The sequence below is a fragment of the Panthera leo genome, chromosome B2, assembly GCF_018350215.1.
Source record: "Panthera leo isolate Ple1 chromosome B2, P.leo_Ple1_pat1.1, whole genome shotgun sequence".
Lineage (NCBI taxonomy): Eukaryota > Metazoa > Chordata > Mammalia > Carnivora > Felidae > Panthera > Panthera leo.
In genome coordinates this window covers 39095362-39113458 of record NC_056683.1, presented here as the reverse complement: position 1 = coordinate 39113458, position 18097 = coordinate 39095362, and the positions used below count along the sequence as shown (strand labels likewise).

General features: G+C 41.1%; 1 protein-coding gene across 11 annotated transcripts in view; it reads right to left on the bottom strand.

Annotated features, from left to right (window-relative positions):
• The window catches only part of NFYA (nuclear transcription factor Y subunit alpha), a 32680-nt gene extending 14723 nt beyond the window's left edge, over positions 1 to 17957 (bottom strand). The window contains exons 1-4 of one of the 11 annotated variants that reach the window (XM_042938674.1): positions 17847 to 17957; positions 11508 to 11655; positions 9865 to 9951; positions 6880 to 7026 (exon numbers count right to left, since the gene is read on the bottom strand). In XM_042938674.1, coding sequence (XP_042794608.1) covers positions 6880 to 7026; positions 9865 to 9951; positions 11508 to 11582 — 309 coding nt within the window. In that variant the 5' untranslated portion in view covers positions 11583 to 11655; positions 17847 to 17957. Of the gene's footprint in view, positions 1 to 6879; positions 7027 to 9842; positions 9952 to 11507; positions 11656 to 14234; positions 15719 to 17277; positions 17735 to 17846 lie in introns of those variants that run through there. The other 10 variants (XM_042938673.1, XM_042938680.1, XM_042938672.1 and 7 more) reach the window with 10 other exon arrangements.
• Positions 17958 to 18097: the final 140 nt, after the last annotated feature.

Sequence of the window (18097 nt, the reverse complement as noted above, 5' to 3'; positions counted from 1 at the left end):
AGAATCTGAAACAGGCTCCAGGCTCTGAGCTGTCAGCACAGAGCCCGACGCGGGGCTCGAACCCACGGACCGTGAGATCATGACCTGAGCCGAAGTCGGATGCTTAACCGACCGAGCCACCCAGGCGCCCCTATTGACTCTTCTTTAAATGTCTGGTAGAATTCCTCTAGGAAGCTACCTGGCCCTGGACTTTGGTTTGTTAGGAGATTTTTGATTATTGATTCAATTTCTTTGCTGGTTATGGGTGTGTCCAAGTTTTCTATTTCTTCTTGTTTCAGTTTTGCTAGTTTTATGTTTCCAGGACTTTATCCATTTCTTCCAGTTCACCCAGTTTGTTGGCATAATTTTTCATAATATTCTTATAACTGTTTATATTTCTGTTGTGTTGGCTATGATCTCTCCTCTTTCCTTCATGATTTAATTTATTTGGGCACTTTGTCTTTTCTTTTTTGAGAAGTCTGGCAGGGGTTTATCAATTTCATTAATTGTTCTCAAAGAACCAGCTCTTAGTTTCACTGATCTGTTCTACTGGGCTTGTTTGTTTCTATAGCATTCACTTCTGCTCTAATTTTTATTTCCCTTCTTCTGCTGGCTTTAGGCTTTATTTGCTGTTCCTTAGGTGTAAGGTTAGGCTGATATATACATGAGACTTTTCTTGCTTCTTGAGGTAGGCCTGTATTGCTACATACTTCCCTGTTATAACTGCCTTTGCTGCATCCCAAAGGTTTTGGACTGTCGTGTTTTCATTTCCATTTGCTTCCATGTCTTTTTTTTTTTTTTTTTTTTTTTTAATTTCTTCTTTAACTTCCTGGTTAACTCATTTATTCTTTAGTAAGATGTTCTTTAACCTGTAAATATTTATGGTCTTTCCAAAATTTTTTGTGGTTGACTTTCAAGCTCCGTAGCATTGTGGTCTGAAAATATGCATGGTATGATCTTAATCTTTTTGTACTTCTTGAGGTCTGACTTGTGACCCAGTATGTGATCTATTCTGGAGAACGTTCTGAGTGCACTGGGAAAAACGTGTATTCTGCTGCTTTAGGATGAAATGTTCTGTAGGTATCTGTTAAGTCCATCTGGTCCAGTATGTCATTCAAAGCCATTGTTTCCTTGTTGATTTTCTGCTTAAATGGTCCATTGCTGTATGGGGCGCCTGGGTGGCTCAGTCGGTTAAGCGTCCGACTTCGGCTCAGGTCATGATCTCGCAGTTCATGAGTTCGAGCCCCGCGTCGGGCTCTGTGCTGATGGCTCAGAGCCTGGAGCCTGTTTCGGATTCTGCGTCTCCCTCTCTCTCTGCCCCTTCCCCGCTCATGCTCTGTCTCTCTCTGTCTCAAAAATAAATAAACGTTAAAAAAAATAAAAAAAAAAAAAATGATCTGTCCATTGCTGTAAAAGGGGGGGGGTGTTAAAGTCCTCTACTGTTATTATCAATGAGTTTACGTTTGTTAATTGATTATATATATATATACATATACACATATATACATATATATATATGTATATATGTGTATATATATATACATACACACACACACACACACACACACACACTTATATATTTTTGGGTGTTCTCAATTTTTACCTCAGGTGTGTAGCTGGATTTCAAAACTCCAAATTTTAGGGGCACAGTGCAGACCCATGCTGATCCTCTGGGGGAGGGTCTCACCATGTGGTAGCTGGTGCTGGTTTGTTCTACACAGGATTACATGATGCTAGGAGTTTATGGTAAAGCGCAGCTAAAAGCTGGCTTCCAGGTTAGCTGCTTTCAGCAGGAGCCTCTGCTGCTATGCTAATTAATGCGGCCGCTCAGTGGCACCCACCTTCTCTTCTGTCCCAAGAAGCAGTGCCACCTCTCCTAAATGCACTCCAAAAAGCGGAACTGTTGCTCCCTGTGCAACCCAGGAGATCTTCAGAGCATGCTGTCTGCTCACAGGCCTCTGCCCTCTTCCCCCACGGGAGAACCACTAAGCCAGCCAGGCAGGATTCTAACAATGGTGTGGACTTTCAAAACTTTAGACTCTTAGCTCCACTGCTTGCAAAAACTTGCAATAACCAGCCCTTCTTCCTTTCCCAGTCAATGGTTTTGGGGAAGAGCTTTTCTTGTGCATTCCCCTGCACGCTGCTCTCTTGCTCTCTCTCCCCATGATCAGTGCTCCCTCTCCTCTGCAGCACCCACAGTTCTTTTTTCCCCCAAATCAACTCTCTGCAGTTTCTACCTTCCACTATGTGGCCATTTTTCTCCCTTTGCATGTGCAGTTCTCTCAGGCCTCAAGATTTCTTAAGTGTTCAGAATGGTTTGATATTTATCTGGCTGTTTTTGAGGGAGGATGCAAGCACAGGGTGCCCCTACTACTCTGCCATCTTAACTCCTCCCTCACTCATAATATTCCTATGATCTTTTCATTTCTGTAGAATTGGTAGTAACATCCTCACTTTCATTTCTTTTTTTTTATTAATTTTTTTAAGTTTATTTATTTTGAAAGAAAGAGAAAACACAAGCTGGGGAAGGGCATAGAGAAGGAGAGACAGAATCCCAAGCAGGCTCTGTGCTGACAGCACAGAGCCCATCATGGGGCTCGAACTCACATCCTGTGAGATCATGACTTGAGCTGAGATCAAGAGCCAGACACTTAACCGACGGAGCCACCCAGGCACCCCTGCCTCCACCACTTTCATTTCTGATTTTAGTTACTGAGACTTTTTCTTTAGTCTATCTAGCTAAAGATTTTGCCAAGTTTGTTGATTATTTTCAAAGAACCAACTTTTGGTCTCATTTGTTTTCTCTATTGTTTTTCTATTTCATTTATCTCTGTTCTTTCTTTCTTTTGGCCAGCCTTAGGTTTAATTCATTCTTTTTCTCATTCCTTAAGTTATAAGGTTAGGTTGTGGATTGTCAATCTTTCTTATTTTTTTTTAATTAAAAAAAAAAAAAAAACTTTTTTTTAATGTTTTATTTATTTTTGAGACAGAGACATAGCATGAATGGGGGAGGGGCAGAGAGAGAGGGAGACACAGAATCGGAAGCAGGCTCCAGACTCTGAGCCATCCGCCCAGAGCCCGACGCGGGGCTCGAACTCACGGACCGCGAGATCGCGACCTGAGCCGAAGTCGGACGCTTAACCGACTGAGCCACCCAGGTGCCCCAATCTTTCTTATTTTTTAATGTAGGCATTTATAGCCATAAATTTCCCCCTGAACACTGTTTTTGCCATGTCCTGTGAATTTTAGTATGTTGTGCCTTTGTTTTCATTCACCTGTACTTTCTAATTTCTCATGTAATTTCTCCTTTGATCCATTGTTTATTTAAGAGTATACTGTTTGATTTCCACAATTTGTGACTTTTCCACTTTTATTTCTGTTGTTAATTTCTAACTTCATCCCACTGTGGTCAGAGAAGATACTTTATATGCAATCTATCTAAGACTTAATTTGTGACCTGACATATGGTCTTTCCTGGAAAGTGTCCCAGATGCACTTGAGGAAAATGTTTATGCTATTGTTGATTATTCTGTATACGCTTGTCTTATCTAGTCGGCCTATTGTTTTATGTAGTTTATTCCTTTACTTATCTTCTATCTGGTTGTTCTGCCTATTGTTAAGAGGAGGAGGGTACTGATGTCTCCAACTATTATTGTAGAATTGTCTATTTCTCCCCTCAAATCTGTCAGTTTCTGCTCCATGTATCTTGCTGGTCTTTGCACCTCTGTGATCAGAAACAGCAATCAGTGATCTCTGATTTTAGAGGACAAGGTCCACTTTGCTCACCTTGGCTCCTATAAACTGCTCATAAGCTCCTCTAAGACACATGTGCAGCTGCCTGCTAGGGTACTGGGTAGCTGGTACTGGGCTAAAAGCAGAAACTTACTGAAATTAACTTCAATAGAAGTCTATGCCTTCCCCTGGAAGTAAAAAAGTTTTCAATAAACTCCAGAGTTCCAAAATAGTTTATATCAAATTCTGCCAATGCAATTGTTGTATAGGTGGGGACACAGATTCCTGGTATGTCCTGCTCTGCCATCTTCCCAGAATCTGCTACCTAGGTCTTCTTAACTACTTTTCCCAAATACTCAGCTCATAGTTAGCACTTAGGAAGTAGTAGCAAGTAAATAAGTAAACAATTTAGTTATCTGAATCTATTTCCTGAGTTTCAAATAGCAAGGAATACTTATTTTAGTCATTAGGTTTCTTTTGCCATCTATTCATATTCTATGCCCATTTTCCTACTGGACTGTTATTTTCGTATCAATACATAAACATTCTTTATGTATTTTGGGTACAAACCCAGCTTTATGTGTTAATATCTTCTGCACACCTGCACCCTTTTATTTACATTTTGATGTATATACGTTTTAAAGTAGGCAAATCAATTTGGTTTTTATGTCTTTAAAAAAATTCTTCTCTACCCCCCCAATATAAAGAAAATTCTCCAGGAAATAAAGTCTAATAGTTTCCAAGTATGCTTTTTTACATTTAGACCTGTGAATCTACCAAGTATATAGTATGAAGTAGACATCGATTCTCTTTTTCTATGTCATTCTTAAACTACTTCTTCACTGATATTTTATACTATTTTTGTTAGATATCAACATCCAATATTCTTGCCTTTTTTTTTTCCTCTTTCTACTTTGGTTCTACTGTCTTTATCAAGCCAAGGATCTTAACCCAAAATTACACTCAAAGTTAGCATGTATCTGGACATCTGCACCTTTTCTAAGGGGATATAGGTTTCACTGGAATTCTAAAATACAGCATATAGTCAAAAAAAAAAAAAAAGGTTAAAAAAAAAAAGGTTAAAAAAAAACACACAACAAAACAAACAAAGGCTAAAAAATACTCTTCTATAGAATTGTACCTAGAGCTTTATACAGGTTAACAGAAAAGAATTTCTCCAGGATGGTGTGACTATAGTCCTACTTGGGAGGGAAGGCAATGAAATAAATAACCTCTCAAAGTCACTTAAAGGCCAAAAAACCCCCTCATAAAATCACAGAATTTAGAGCTGGAATGAACCCTAAGAATCACCTGATATAAACTCCATTTTTGGATGAGAGTAAGGACAATCAAATGACTTGGCCAAGATCAGAAATCCTGTTTAATGGCAGACTTGGGAATGAAAGTCAGGTCACTGCACTCACAGTACACTATTCCTGGTGTTCTATCACACTGTTTCTATTTGACAGTGGAGAGGAAGGTGTGACAAAGAGGGCTAAGAGGAGGCTATGAGAGGAAGGACAGAAATGAAACAGCAGTATGAAGCTGCGGCAAGCACACTCACAAAACACATTTAAAGCCTCATACATTCATGCATGTAGCAATGTGGAAACTATTTTTAATCCTAACTACAACTCTATCTTGGCAAAAATATGCCAATAGCCTTAAAAATGATCTTACCCTTTGCTCAAGCAATCCTCCCACTCCAAAGAAATTACCTTAAGAATTCAACTGAAAAATGAAGCAATCGCATTCAAACACATTTACAGTAACCTTACTCATAAAAGCAAAAAACCAAAAATAAAGCAAAAAAAAAAAAAATTCTCTGAATACACTTTGCAAATTATAAATTCTGATTCATCAAATTGACCAATCATCATAAAGGGATTAAAGGCGGTAAGAAAAACTAAATTATTAATGCGATCATTTTAACTGTTAAAATGAAACAGATATACACAAACCTATACACCCACGGGTGTTTGGCTATTCATTACAGAAATCACTTAGTATGTATTTCTCTGCAAATTATTTTTTACTAAAAATACTTCAATATTGACTACCTCCCCAGCCAACAATTCATCCTTTTCAATAAGGACAAAATATTCCATATATGGAGTATGATGTATTCAGCCATTTCTTTATCCTTATTGATGAAATGAACATTCAGGTCACAAATTTTTTTTTTTTTTTTTTTTTGCTAGTACAGTGTTGCAATAAATGTCTTTGTACATTTCCCCATACACAGATGCTCTTCTTCTTACACAAAAGATTCTCAGAAGTGGGGCAGAAAGAGCAACAGTTTATGCTTATGTACTTAACAGCGAGATGCCTTCAGAATTTTAAATTATCTATAATGATGAGTGTTTCCTTTTCCCTGCATACATTCTAACATGGATATAAACTCTTTTTAATTTTTACCTACTTGATAAAAATTACTCTAGTTTTTAAAAACTTGATGCCACAGAGGTGCATGTCTTGTTTTTTACCTGTTTTCGGTTTTGGAATCAGTCTCTCCTGTGGCTTTACCTAACTACTTTACTGATCTGTTTAAAGAATCCGCTTCTATTTACCCTTCCGACATTTTTGGTATTTTTCTTCTTTAATTTTAATCTACTGTCTTGCTCATTTTATTCTTTTCCTAACTTTATGAAAGAAATCCCAGCTTTCAGTTCTTTTAAAATAAAAGTATTTAAGGGTTATAAATTTTGCTCTAACTATAGCTTTACGGGTGTGCAATGGGATTGGACTGAAATTCTTTTTCATCACCTACTAGGTAATTCAAACTATAAATTACTTGGAACGAAATGAAAGGATGACATCCCTGACCAAAAACTACAATTTCCAAAGCACACTGTGAATTCCCTCCCTCAGTTCCCAGAAGCTCTGACAAAGATCAAACCAGTGAATTACTTCTATTAAACTAGACTCTCATCCTTTTGTATTCTTAATGGGCTCAAGATCATGTCTCATATGTTAGTCCTTCCCAGAAATGCCCAATTTCTATACAGCTCTGCTTTATATCACGGATACCACAAAAGTAGAAAAGTGACTGTGAATGTAGGCTGGCAAACACTTAAACGTAACATCAATTGTCTAACAGTTTCTAACAACCTCTTCTTTAAGACCTCTATTCTGATACTCTGTTCAAACATTTTTTGCATCACTCACCTGCTGCAAACCCTGTGTCCCAGACACAGGTACTTGCATGATGGTTTGACCTTGTCCACCAGGGACAGCTTGGACCATGATGGGTTGGCCAGTTGATGTGATTAACTGGCCTCCACTGACCTGTACCATTAATGGCTGCCCCTGGACCTAGAATGAAATAAAATAAGAAACAATGAAGTAACATGATACACAAAATGGTTTTCACCAAAAGATAATCACTGGAATTATTCTGTGGCCTTGGTGGAGGGGGAAAAGGTAGGAGAGACACCAAGGAAGTAAGTCTCAAGTCCTTGTCCTTAAGTTATCTTCTTCAAAAATACTCTGTCTTTGACTAAACGCCAAGTTGAAGACTTTAAGGTCAGATATAATGAAGTATATTCAGGGTCGTCAGGAAGTCTCCACAGATATAAGACATTTATCAGCAAGTACAGGCTAAATCCACACAAACTACTTATCAAAATATTCAGACTATGTATCTTTTGAGACCAATATTCAGGAATAGTTTCTAGGGAAGGCTGGAGAGGAAGCAATGACGGGGGGGGGGGGGGGGGGGGGGGGGGGGGGGGGGGGGAGTTGATGGTGGTGACGGTGGCTGAGTGTAAATTCTAAATGACCTGGAAGGAATAAATCAAACTACCCAGCAGAGACTGCAGGAGGCTGGGTAGCAAGCAGCTCTGGAAGCTTATGGAGAAGACCCTTTTTCTCCACAGTCTCTCAGGCATAAATGAAATATACAACTTCTACCCTCTTCATCTCACTCTGGGACTTCTAGTCCTATGGTTGTTTCAAGAGCCCACTAGGAAAAGGCCCAGAAATAGCTTCTGGTCAGTTTTCAATCTCTGTGGGAGAATTCCTCACACTGGACTCTGTGATATCTGCATAGCTGTTTCAGTTTTAACAGAAGCAGTGATAAATATGGGAATTACACACTCAAGTGTACCAAAAATCTCCCAACTTTCAAGCTCTTCGAGTAAATGGACTACTCTAGAAGTCAAGGCATTATACATGCTCTGTAACATCCTGAGTCCCAATATAAAAATACCTAACTGAATGCATTCTGGAAACCAAAAAACAAGCCATGTTAGAAGTAAAATGGAATGTTCAAAAGAACAGCTAGAAGTCCAAAACTTTCATTTACAGATGCTATCTTTGTTTTGAGGAATTATTCGTAGCAGAACACAAGACTTTTCACATGACTAAAAGATTCATTCTTAATGCCATTGCAAGTATGTTTAAATAACAGTAATTGGTGAAACGATTAATCGGCCCTAGACAAACCAATTAGATATTAAGGCCCCCTCCTCACCACCACCACTGCCAACACCAAATGCGTCAGAAGCTTCAGGAACGCTGAAATCCTAAGTTTTATAAACTGTTCAGAGAAATTCCACTTTACTTTTTAAAGGACTTTACAATCCGATTCTCTCATGTTTTCTCCTTTCCTTATCAAATTAAATTCCCTTTGCCACAGTCATGCTTGCATATACTCCATCAGAAAGGACTGTTCTGAATATTTATTACACGAATAACTGAGAGAAGTATTTAAAGTTCTTCAAAATAATGAGACCCCTAGAGGAAAGGTCTTCATCATCTCCATAAGGTGTCGCCATTTCTAAGAAAATCTACTAAGTGAGAAACCCACGTTTTAAGGCACAACTGTTCATAATTTTCTGACTACCCATCATCTTAAACTTCTCCCCTTACTGACACGCTAAACGTGTAACTGATAAACTGTTGGAAGACTCCAAGGAGCCCACTGTGTTTACGACATATGAGTGATTACAACGACACATGCATCAGACAAGAAGCCATACAGTTAAGAGCATGTTACATTCCCATTCCACAAGTGGTTAATGACAATACTGTTTTATATATCAAAAAGATGAAGCAAGCATGAGAAGCACGAACAACAAGCTGTTGAAGTCAGAGGTTCGAACATAGTTTGGGAGCACCTACAAGCTTAGCCTTTTGTGGCCTAATTTATGTTCCGAATGGACTGCATGGCATCATCAGACACGGTGGCAGGTGTGGGGCTGGGGCTGAAAGGTTAACGTAAAAGGATCGCAGCAAGGGGCATGTAACTGCAGGACGTTGAGCAGCACTAATGAGATGCCAGTTCTGCATTCTAGGTCCTACTTTGAATCATTTCCATTCACTGGAGGAAAAAAGGCAGGGCACTCAAATTTTGCCAATTTCTCAAAAATACAGTCATTTTAATCAAAGTAACGGGCAGACACAGAGAAGACTTATGCTTCTACTCTCGTTTTTACATAGGAACTGGCCAAAACATACCTCCAATTTCGGACATTTAACTTGGCCATATATATATAACGTTAGGGGAACTGCACTGGTTAAGTAAGAGTTCTTATAGTGGCTATAAGACTTGAGACTTCTAGAAAGCATATGCCACCTCTGTCCAACCAAGAGGTATAGGATAGTCTTTGCAAATCTAATAATAAAATAGGTCATGGTTTCCCCAGGAAAGGTAGTGAAAAGGCAACAGTTAAGAGATTAACAAGATTCACTGATTAGATAAACCTTGCCAAGTACAATGATTATTTTGAGCTGAGTTGCCCTTTTAATGAAAATAAAACGCCCTCTAACTCTAGGTATTTTCTGTTCCACTATCACACAAATTCACAAAAGTTTACTATGCAATCTGATTACAGAGCTTGAGCTCCAAACAGATTCTAATGCCACTTGTAAGAATTTCTTCGTGTCACTTACACCATTTCCTTGCCAGGTATCCCCAAAGACACACAGCAGCCAAATTCAATTTTCAGGAAATGGACACTGAGGTCACTACATGACTAGGCATGAAACATGAGGAAACTGGAATCTTATAAGCCTCAAAGACAAGTTAACAGCATCAAAGACATGCAATTGACTTTGCCATTCCTGCTTGAGACCCTACCACAAATAGCACCAGACGTGAGGACAGGAGAAGTTCATGCAGTGCTTACAGAGAATCAGAGAGGGCACCACTACCTGGAGGGTCTGGACTTGCTGGCCTGAGGCGGATGCCACCTGGGCCTCAGTCTGCAACTGGACAGCAGTGACACCACCCTGCTGCTGAGAACAGGAACAGGAAGAGCTTGAAATGTATCAGGAAGGAAATGTATAGGTCAAGACATGAGAACACACCTTACCTCTTATGGGAGAGGGAGGGAGTCTTCTTTGAACAGTCCCACCCAGCGGAGGACTTTCAAACTGCACAGACTCCCTATACTGAAGCTCTTTTGTTGTGGGTAGCAAGCAGGATTAAAGATATTAGCCCTTGTCCCCCGAGTGAAACTCAAAACACACTTCCATGACTCAATCATCAAAATAGTTGTCATCATTAACACAAAAATTTTTAATGCAACCCTTCCCCCCAGAAATAAGCATTTGATCCTTCTGCTTATCGTGATTTTAATGCTCCTTTTATTTCCTCAAATGAGTTCACAACCACAAAGTTATCAGGTTTCTAAAGCTTTGAAGCTACAATGAAGAATTTCTGGGACTTAAATACAATCACCAGATAGAAAGAATGAAGCAATCACTGTGAACCAAAATCATCTTCATGCTGGTCAATGCTCTCATGTCCCCAAACTAAGATTACTTCTACTCAGCTGGATTACCTGGGAAACACTGTTTTCAGTGATTTAACCTAATATTTATAACCTCTAATGGTTAAGTTCTAACAGAATAAGAATTTGTCCATCAGGGCACTGGTGTGAATAGAGGGCCCTTTGTGGAATCCCCTTTCCTAAGAAGGCGGTTGAAGGAAGCTGCCAGAGCCACAGCAGCTGTGTGGAAGGAAAGCCAGTGAAGGAATTTAAATAATTACTCTTTTAATCAAGAGTCAGTTCTTTCCTTTGATCATTAGATGGTAGATGTCCTACCATCTACTTTTCTCTATTCTCCAAGTTCCCTTTTGGAAACAAAACATTCCCAATCTTGGCCTCAGGTCCAGTCAATGAATGACAAATTTCTTTTCTTCGAGGGAGAAAAACAAGTAAACTTTTTACTAAAAGGAAGCCAGGAATAGAGCGTCAGAAAATGTCATCTCTGTATAAATTCAAGAAAGGAATCTATCTTAATCAGGAATAAACCGGCAGGGAATTCCTTTCTAATATGAGTTTACCCATAAGAGTGGTTGTCTAAATATTAACCTCATGTTGATCTAGAGCTTTTCAAAATAAGCATCGTGGCGGATCGAATCGAAAACCAGTGGATTTCTTGGAAGTGGGCTATCTTGGTTTATCTACTGTGGCCAAAGCCTTACAAGATCACAGGCTAGCTTCATCAAGAAAAGAAACAACAAAACTGAATCCAGAAAAAACGCAAAGTTCCAAACTTCCATCTGAGAACAGACTATTTTGACTTTTCGTAAAATAAAATGGGCAATTTCATATTAAACCAGGTTCCTGTAAAGAGCAAGTTCTATGTGGTTACAGACTGACTACAGACTACAGAGCTCTGAACACATGATGAGAGAAAGCGCAACAAATCCAATCTTCAAAAAGCACTTCAGCACAAGTCACCAGACCTATTATTCCTAAGATCTGGTACCTCTAAATCCCCACTTAAGCAGTGCCAGTATCGGCCCCATCGCTGTGCTGTTTAAAGCAGTTTTACGTCCATACCTGCTGCTGAATCTGTCCAGCCTGCACAACAATCTGCTCTGTCGAACTATTGCTGTTTGCTGTATACTGCTCCATGATCCCTCCAAGTTAGAATCCTGGCCACAGTGAGTTTCACTCTGGAGGTCCTAGAAGACTGCAAAACGCACTCCTATTAGAAAGGTTGGGAAAGAAACTAAGTGAGATTGTTAACAAAAGCCTCGCCAGACGATTAACATCGATAACTTACTGCTGTGCTTCATTTGTAAGAAAACTGGGGAAGAGAATAGGAAATGTTCATTTTGATATCATTTGTATCTACGATTACAGGGCACACTCACGCCAACAACATCATAATGCCATTTCACATGCCTTAAAAGTGCTTTTAGTCATTTCTTACTGGCAGCCTTACCTTTCAATACTACCAGTAGTGCAACACTTCCATCTTAGAAAAATACTCCTTAAACTACAGTGTCACTTTGTTGCAAGACCCATTTAACACTAGTTCCCAGGTCTGCACATGACTTCAGAGGAGAAACAGTTTCTTCAATTTATAACATACATTTGCTGCCTGCCAATACTATACCAAAGGGGTTACTCCAGTTCTCTACATATGGTCTGCAATTTAAAACTTCAGGGTTTATTGCTTAGTAAGTCAATTACCCAGACCTGAAATCAACCATTTTGCTTATCAAAATCTTCATTAAGTAGATAGCTCGAACAAAGGCTTAGCGTTTTGCATTTTAATTCAGAGGAAGGAATAAGAAGTTATAGTAATGGCAAAAATGATGTTTACAGATTAAATAGAAGGAAAGTTTTATACAACATATTGAGGCTATGAGTTCCTCTAAAAAGAACTTAAGTTTCCTTCACTCTTGCATTTGAATGCCTAGTAATAGCCTACCCTTTATTATATAATTTTAATTCTCTTTATGGCAGTTTCCAAACCTATACAAGAGTAGCGAGATCATTAATGAACCCCACACAGCCATCTCCAACTCTTACCCATGCTCAATCCTGTCTCACACAACTCGTCCACTTTCCACTCACCCCTGAGTTACTTTGAAATAAATCCCAGACGCTGTATTATTCCAAAATTCTGTGAACACTTCAGCATCTATCTCTAAAGAGTAAAGGCTCTTCTTTTGTCTTTACCAGGTTATCACAATATTGTCTCTACAGTATGATTTCAAACATTACAAAATTACTAAGTCTTTAATATTATTGAATATCCAGGCCTTGCTCAAATTTATCCTTTTCACAACCCTTATCAGTTACAGACTCTTCTGAAATAAGGACATGATTAGATAAATGGAAATATTTGAGAACCTTGGATAGACTTGATTCGAAATTTAAAATTATACCAACTGCCAAAGACTAATTCACCTTGGAAGTATGGGGAAGGTACAGGCATATATATATATAAGCAAAATGTAGATAAATCTTTGCCCCAATTTTTCTCTAGGCCTTCATATGTTCCAAAATTTGAATGATAAACTTATGTCAGCCAAAATGAACTGCAGGTTACATAAGCAAAGTGATGCACTACTATCCATAAATCCACACATGCTAGATGAGATTAATTACTTGCAAAATGTCTCAATATGGTGTGAAAGAAATAAAATATATTCAAGTGCATGTGCAAGTATTTAGGAAGAAGTATACTGAGGTCTAACGTTCACTTTGAAATGCATCAAAAAATAGGATGGATTGATAGATGAATGGATAGAAATACCCGGTAAGTCAAGTATGGTACAACGTGAACAGCTGACTCTAGGGAATGGGTATGCTGGTGTTCATTGTAAAATTCTTTCAACTTCACTATATGTTTGGAAAACGTTTGTACTAAAATGTGTGCATAGCCTATTACTCATAACCAAAAGGGTAGGCAGAGTAAGAGAGCCATAAATAAGGACAGGATGACTATGCTGCCACAGCATGATGTTCTGTAGCCATATGGGAGCCAACTCACTCCCCTTGCTCTGATAGAATGCTTACCAAGCAACTATCTAATTTGGATTTACATACAGATATAGCAACAGAGAGCAAATGTGATCAGCAACACAAGTAAACTTGATGGTTATTTCTCACTGCATACGAACAAACTGACTTTCTGATTTTTATACCGGTTCACTCCCTGAGCTAGTTGACGAAGTCAGCTCCTGAGAGATTCTGGGAACAGTACAGAAAATTGGGTTTTCAGCAAGACTAAGTAAGTGCCCCTGCCAGGGAAGTTAATGGTCTTCCCTGAACTATCTTGTCTTTAACTGCAGTACAATAGATTTATGTTTGTAAACTAATGACCCTTAGGTCATGATACAAAAGAGCAAAGGATTCCACTTATATGAAACCCTAAAAAGACCACAATAGCCTAGAGACAGAAAACAGGTCAGTGGTTTCCCGGGATTGGAAAGGGGGGAAGCGGTGAGGGTGGGAAGTTGATTGGGATATAGCATCTGAACTTTTTGGGGTGATGAAAATGTTTTATATATTTTTATTGTTGTGGTGGTTGCATAGGTGTATAAACTTGTCGAAGTTCATCAAAATGTACACTTAAAAAGATTACGCTTTGTGTCTAAACTATACCTTAATAGTTGATTTAAAAATTTAGGATCATGAAGGAATGTCCTATTTCAATACCTCCCCCACCCAAATCCCATTCCTGTAGATTTTTTTCCTTGATCACTAATTTCCAGAAATTTATCAAGTACATGAGCAATAAATAGAACGTTGTACAGATTTCCTTCTTACCTAGTTTATCCTGGCAATACAAACACTCTAATTTAAAGACTTTTCAATCCATTATGCCTTGACGGGTGAAAAAGGAAGCAGTTCTCAGTCTAATTCTGTCTCACATTAATGAGAGATTCAGATTGCCGCATGATACTGAGACTGCTAATGGGGAGAACGTACCCAACCGGCTTCACTGAAGCCATGTGCTCCTATTACCACAAGCTTCAGTTAGCAAAACTGCAATATAATGTGACACTGTCTTTCCTGGAGTGCTTTTCTGCCCAAGCTTTGAACAAAATTAAGTCAGCCAGATTTACTCGGTCCAGCTCTTGATCCTAACAGTTTCTCCCTCAAAAGAGCGAGTGTGTCTCTATTTTGGCGAGCACGAAAATCCCCTTCTTTCCCAATTCAAGGTGCAGAACTCTAAATGTAGCTAACTACTAGGAATCCATTCTATGTGGCTCTATACACATTTTAAAATGAAAATTTCCCAAAACTCAACCATAAGCATGTGAAAAGCCCCTCAAAATTACCATACTTAATAATCACTACCAGGTAAAGGCTGTAACAGTGCTTCCAAACTTTTTTGACCACAATTCACAGGAAGAAACACATTTTCTATCACGAATCACCACATATATCACCGCATACAGAGGAAAAAAAGTAACTGAAACAAGTTCTGTGAATACTTAGATTTGTGTAACCTAAGGTGCACATTAATATTTCCTATTGCATTATAAAAAATTAGCAGCACTACTCAGCAAATTGACTTCACAACTCAGCAAATGAGTCCTGATCTGTTTGTGAAAAGGCCGGAGAAAAAAATAACCGTCCCTTCCCTACTGTCCAAGAGATTTCTGGATTGGAGTTCCTAACTCACTCCTTGTCTCTACTAATGACGCACCACCTGCGAGACACCACCCTCAAGGTTTCAGAAATAAAAAGAAAACCCCGACGAAGATCCTAACTTCAAAGAATCTTTAAGTTTGGTAAAGTAAAAATCTTTACCGGAACCCTAAGAGAGAAACAGGTAATATGGAGAACAGACATTTCTTCCACTTGGGGACAGTTAAGTCAAGGAAGTCCCTAGGAAAATGTGGCATCTGATCTGGTCCAAAGTGTGAGAAGGATTTATAAATGTGATGATGTGGGAAGGGGTGGAGTACTCTAAATGAAGAGACAGCATAAAAGCAAGGACAGAGTAACTGCAGGATATGAACAGCGGACTAAAAGCCCCATGTCAAGAGAAGAAAGCTAGATGCTAGAATATAGTCTCTTAAAATTCCAGGCAAAGAAGTTCTTCTGCAGACGGTGGAGGCTCTAGAGATGCGTAACACAACAGAGACCAGACTCTATAAACTGCCTTTTGGAAAGAAGTCTAGTGAAAGTGCTTGGTGGTTTTGAAGTGACTAGACGTATCTGTTTTTACATGCCAAGGTTAAAACAATATTCAAAAAGCAAACATAAATGTTTTAAAAAATGCCTTAGACATGGTGCCCACCTAGTAATGTGGACAATGTCCAAGAATTAAATGAAGTTAAGATGACTTAAACATCTTTCATGGTAGAGGTAAATAGTAAATAACCTTATTTACTACTTATCATCATCTTTAAAGATGATTTTAGAAAATGAAAACAAAAAAACCTGTCTCTGAAGTTTTCATAGTGGAGAGAGCGCTGGATCAGGAGTTTTCTGAAACCTACCAGTTGTATGGCCTTAAATATGATTATAAAAATGGGCACCATATACTTAAGACCTCCTCTATGTGCCAGGGACTGTAGTAGGTGCTTGAGTAAAAATTTCTAAAGTCCTAGGAGAAAAATCTCCCTTTCTGCCCCAAAACTCAGCTGCTGTTATGGAGCAGAAGCTCACAGGTCAGAAACTTGTTTTTCCAACCCTGGGAAAAAAAAAACACATACTTTCAGATTTCTTCCATCTGAACCTCCAAAAAATTAACTGCTTCTGAAAATTCTTATCAAGATATACAGGCACTTTTACCAACTGGGCTTTCCAGCCTAAATTCTCATCAGAACTGCCCAGTGTCCTAGCCCATCCCACCGGGTCCCCCACTTCCAATAGCACAGTTTGGTGCCTCCACACATGTTCTTTTCTGTGAGTAGTGCTCTTCCATTCCTTCCTGTCTGCAGAAATCCCATTGTCCTCCAAGGCCAATGAAAAGTGTGGTAACACTGAGTCTTCCACTGAGGCTGTGGGTAGCTCACACATCAGTACTTTACAGAATTGAACTTGGCCTCATTGTACCGTTAGGATTAATTAGTCGTTCGCTTGTCAATCTCCAGCAGGGAAGTAAGGTTATTTACTATTTACCTCTACCTAATTCCTCCCCAGCACACAGATCGCTGCTTGGTACAAATTAACTGCTAGTGACATGGCTGTCAGCATTCTTCTTCTCACCCTAACGAAAATCCCACAACACTGTGAAGTTTCTACAAATATCCGCTTACAAAACGTTAACGTGAAGTTAGAAAGTATACAAAAGTAAATAAATCAAAAGATGCCCATGGACTGAGCTAATGGGTCAAGCCTGACACATTCAAAGGGTCACAAAAAGGTGAAAGGAAAACAACAACAACAAAAGAATTCTACATTCCCAAAGAAAAGAGAGTTCACAGGATGAGCAATGGAGAAGACTACTGATGTGAGAAACAAGAGTTGCTCCGGGAAAAGGAATGAGCAGGGCTGGCAATCTTCTAAGAGTGACGCTCCAGGCACCGAAGGGGCTGGCCAGCTGTACAGCCAGGACAAGAAAGGGAGACCGCTTGGTCGGACTCCAAGACGGAGGTGTGCGGTTCTGCCCCGGCGAGCGGGGCGGGGAGGAGAGGAAATGACGAGCCAAAAGGGGGTGGTAACGGCGGCGGGCCGGAGACCCAGGCCGAGCGTGCACAGAGGAGGGGCGCGTCGGGGCAGGAGGGTGGGCGCACTAACCGACCCCCTCCCCCGACCCGGGAGACGGCGGGGGCGGGCCTGCAGGGCGCCGAGGCGGGGGCGGGCCGGCTCCCTCTCCCCGCCGCTCTCCGGGCCCCGTGGCCGCGGCGCGTACCTTCCCCAGGCCTCACTCGCGACCCAGGTGGGCTGCAGACAGGCAGACCCAGCTCTCGGAAGGCTGGGGATCGCGGGCCCTAGCGGGAGATTTCCTGTCCCGAGGGCCGCAGCGTGGAGGGTGCAAGGGAGGGCTTCAGTATGAAGCCCGAACGACCTGAAGGAGATCGCCAAGGCCCCGAGCGTGTGTGCACCTGCGTGTATGGGCGTTCGTGGCAGGCAGGCCCACCAACCCCGAGCCTGTGGCCTAACAAATTGGGCCTAAGGGCCGGGAGAATGCGGACGCATCCCCAACTGGCACAGCCACCCAGCAAGGGTCTGGACCCACAGGTGCTCGCTCCCGAGAGCGCCATCCCCGCGCGGGGCGGCCCCCTGCAGGCCTCGGCCGGGAGTGGCCCGGGGCGCTCACAGGCCCTCGGCCGGGGCCGCCGGCCGCCCCGCTCGGCTAGGCTCAGCTAGACTCCCGGGGCTCGACGGGCGCCTGGGCCTCTCCTGAGTGGTCAGCGAGACCCGCCAATCGGGGCGCTGGGGCCGGCTCTGGGCCGCTGGATATTGGCTCCTCACACTCACCGTGCCTCGCTCCCCCGGTTCGCTGCCCGCGCTGATTGGCTCCAGTACCGGACCCCGAAACCCAATCAGAGGCTCCAGCCGCCGCTGCCGCCGCCACTGCCGCTGCCTCGCAAAATGGCGAACCCGAACAAAGGGGAATCGGGCCTCCCTCCAACCGCCTCCGCGCAGGCGCCCCTGAGACCACGCCCCCTAACCCCAGCATCTGGTTCGCCCCACCCCCAGTTGAGGGAGCATCGCGCAGGCGTTCCCTG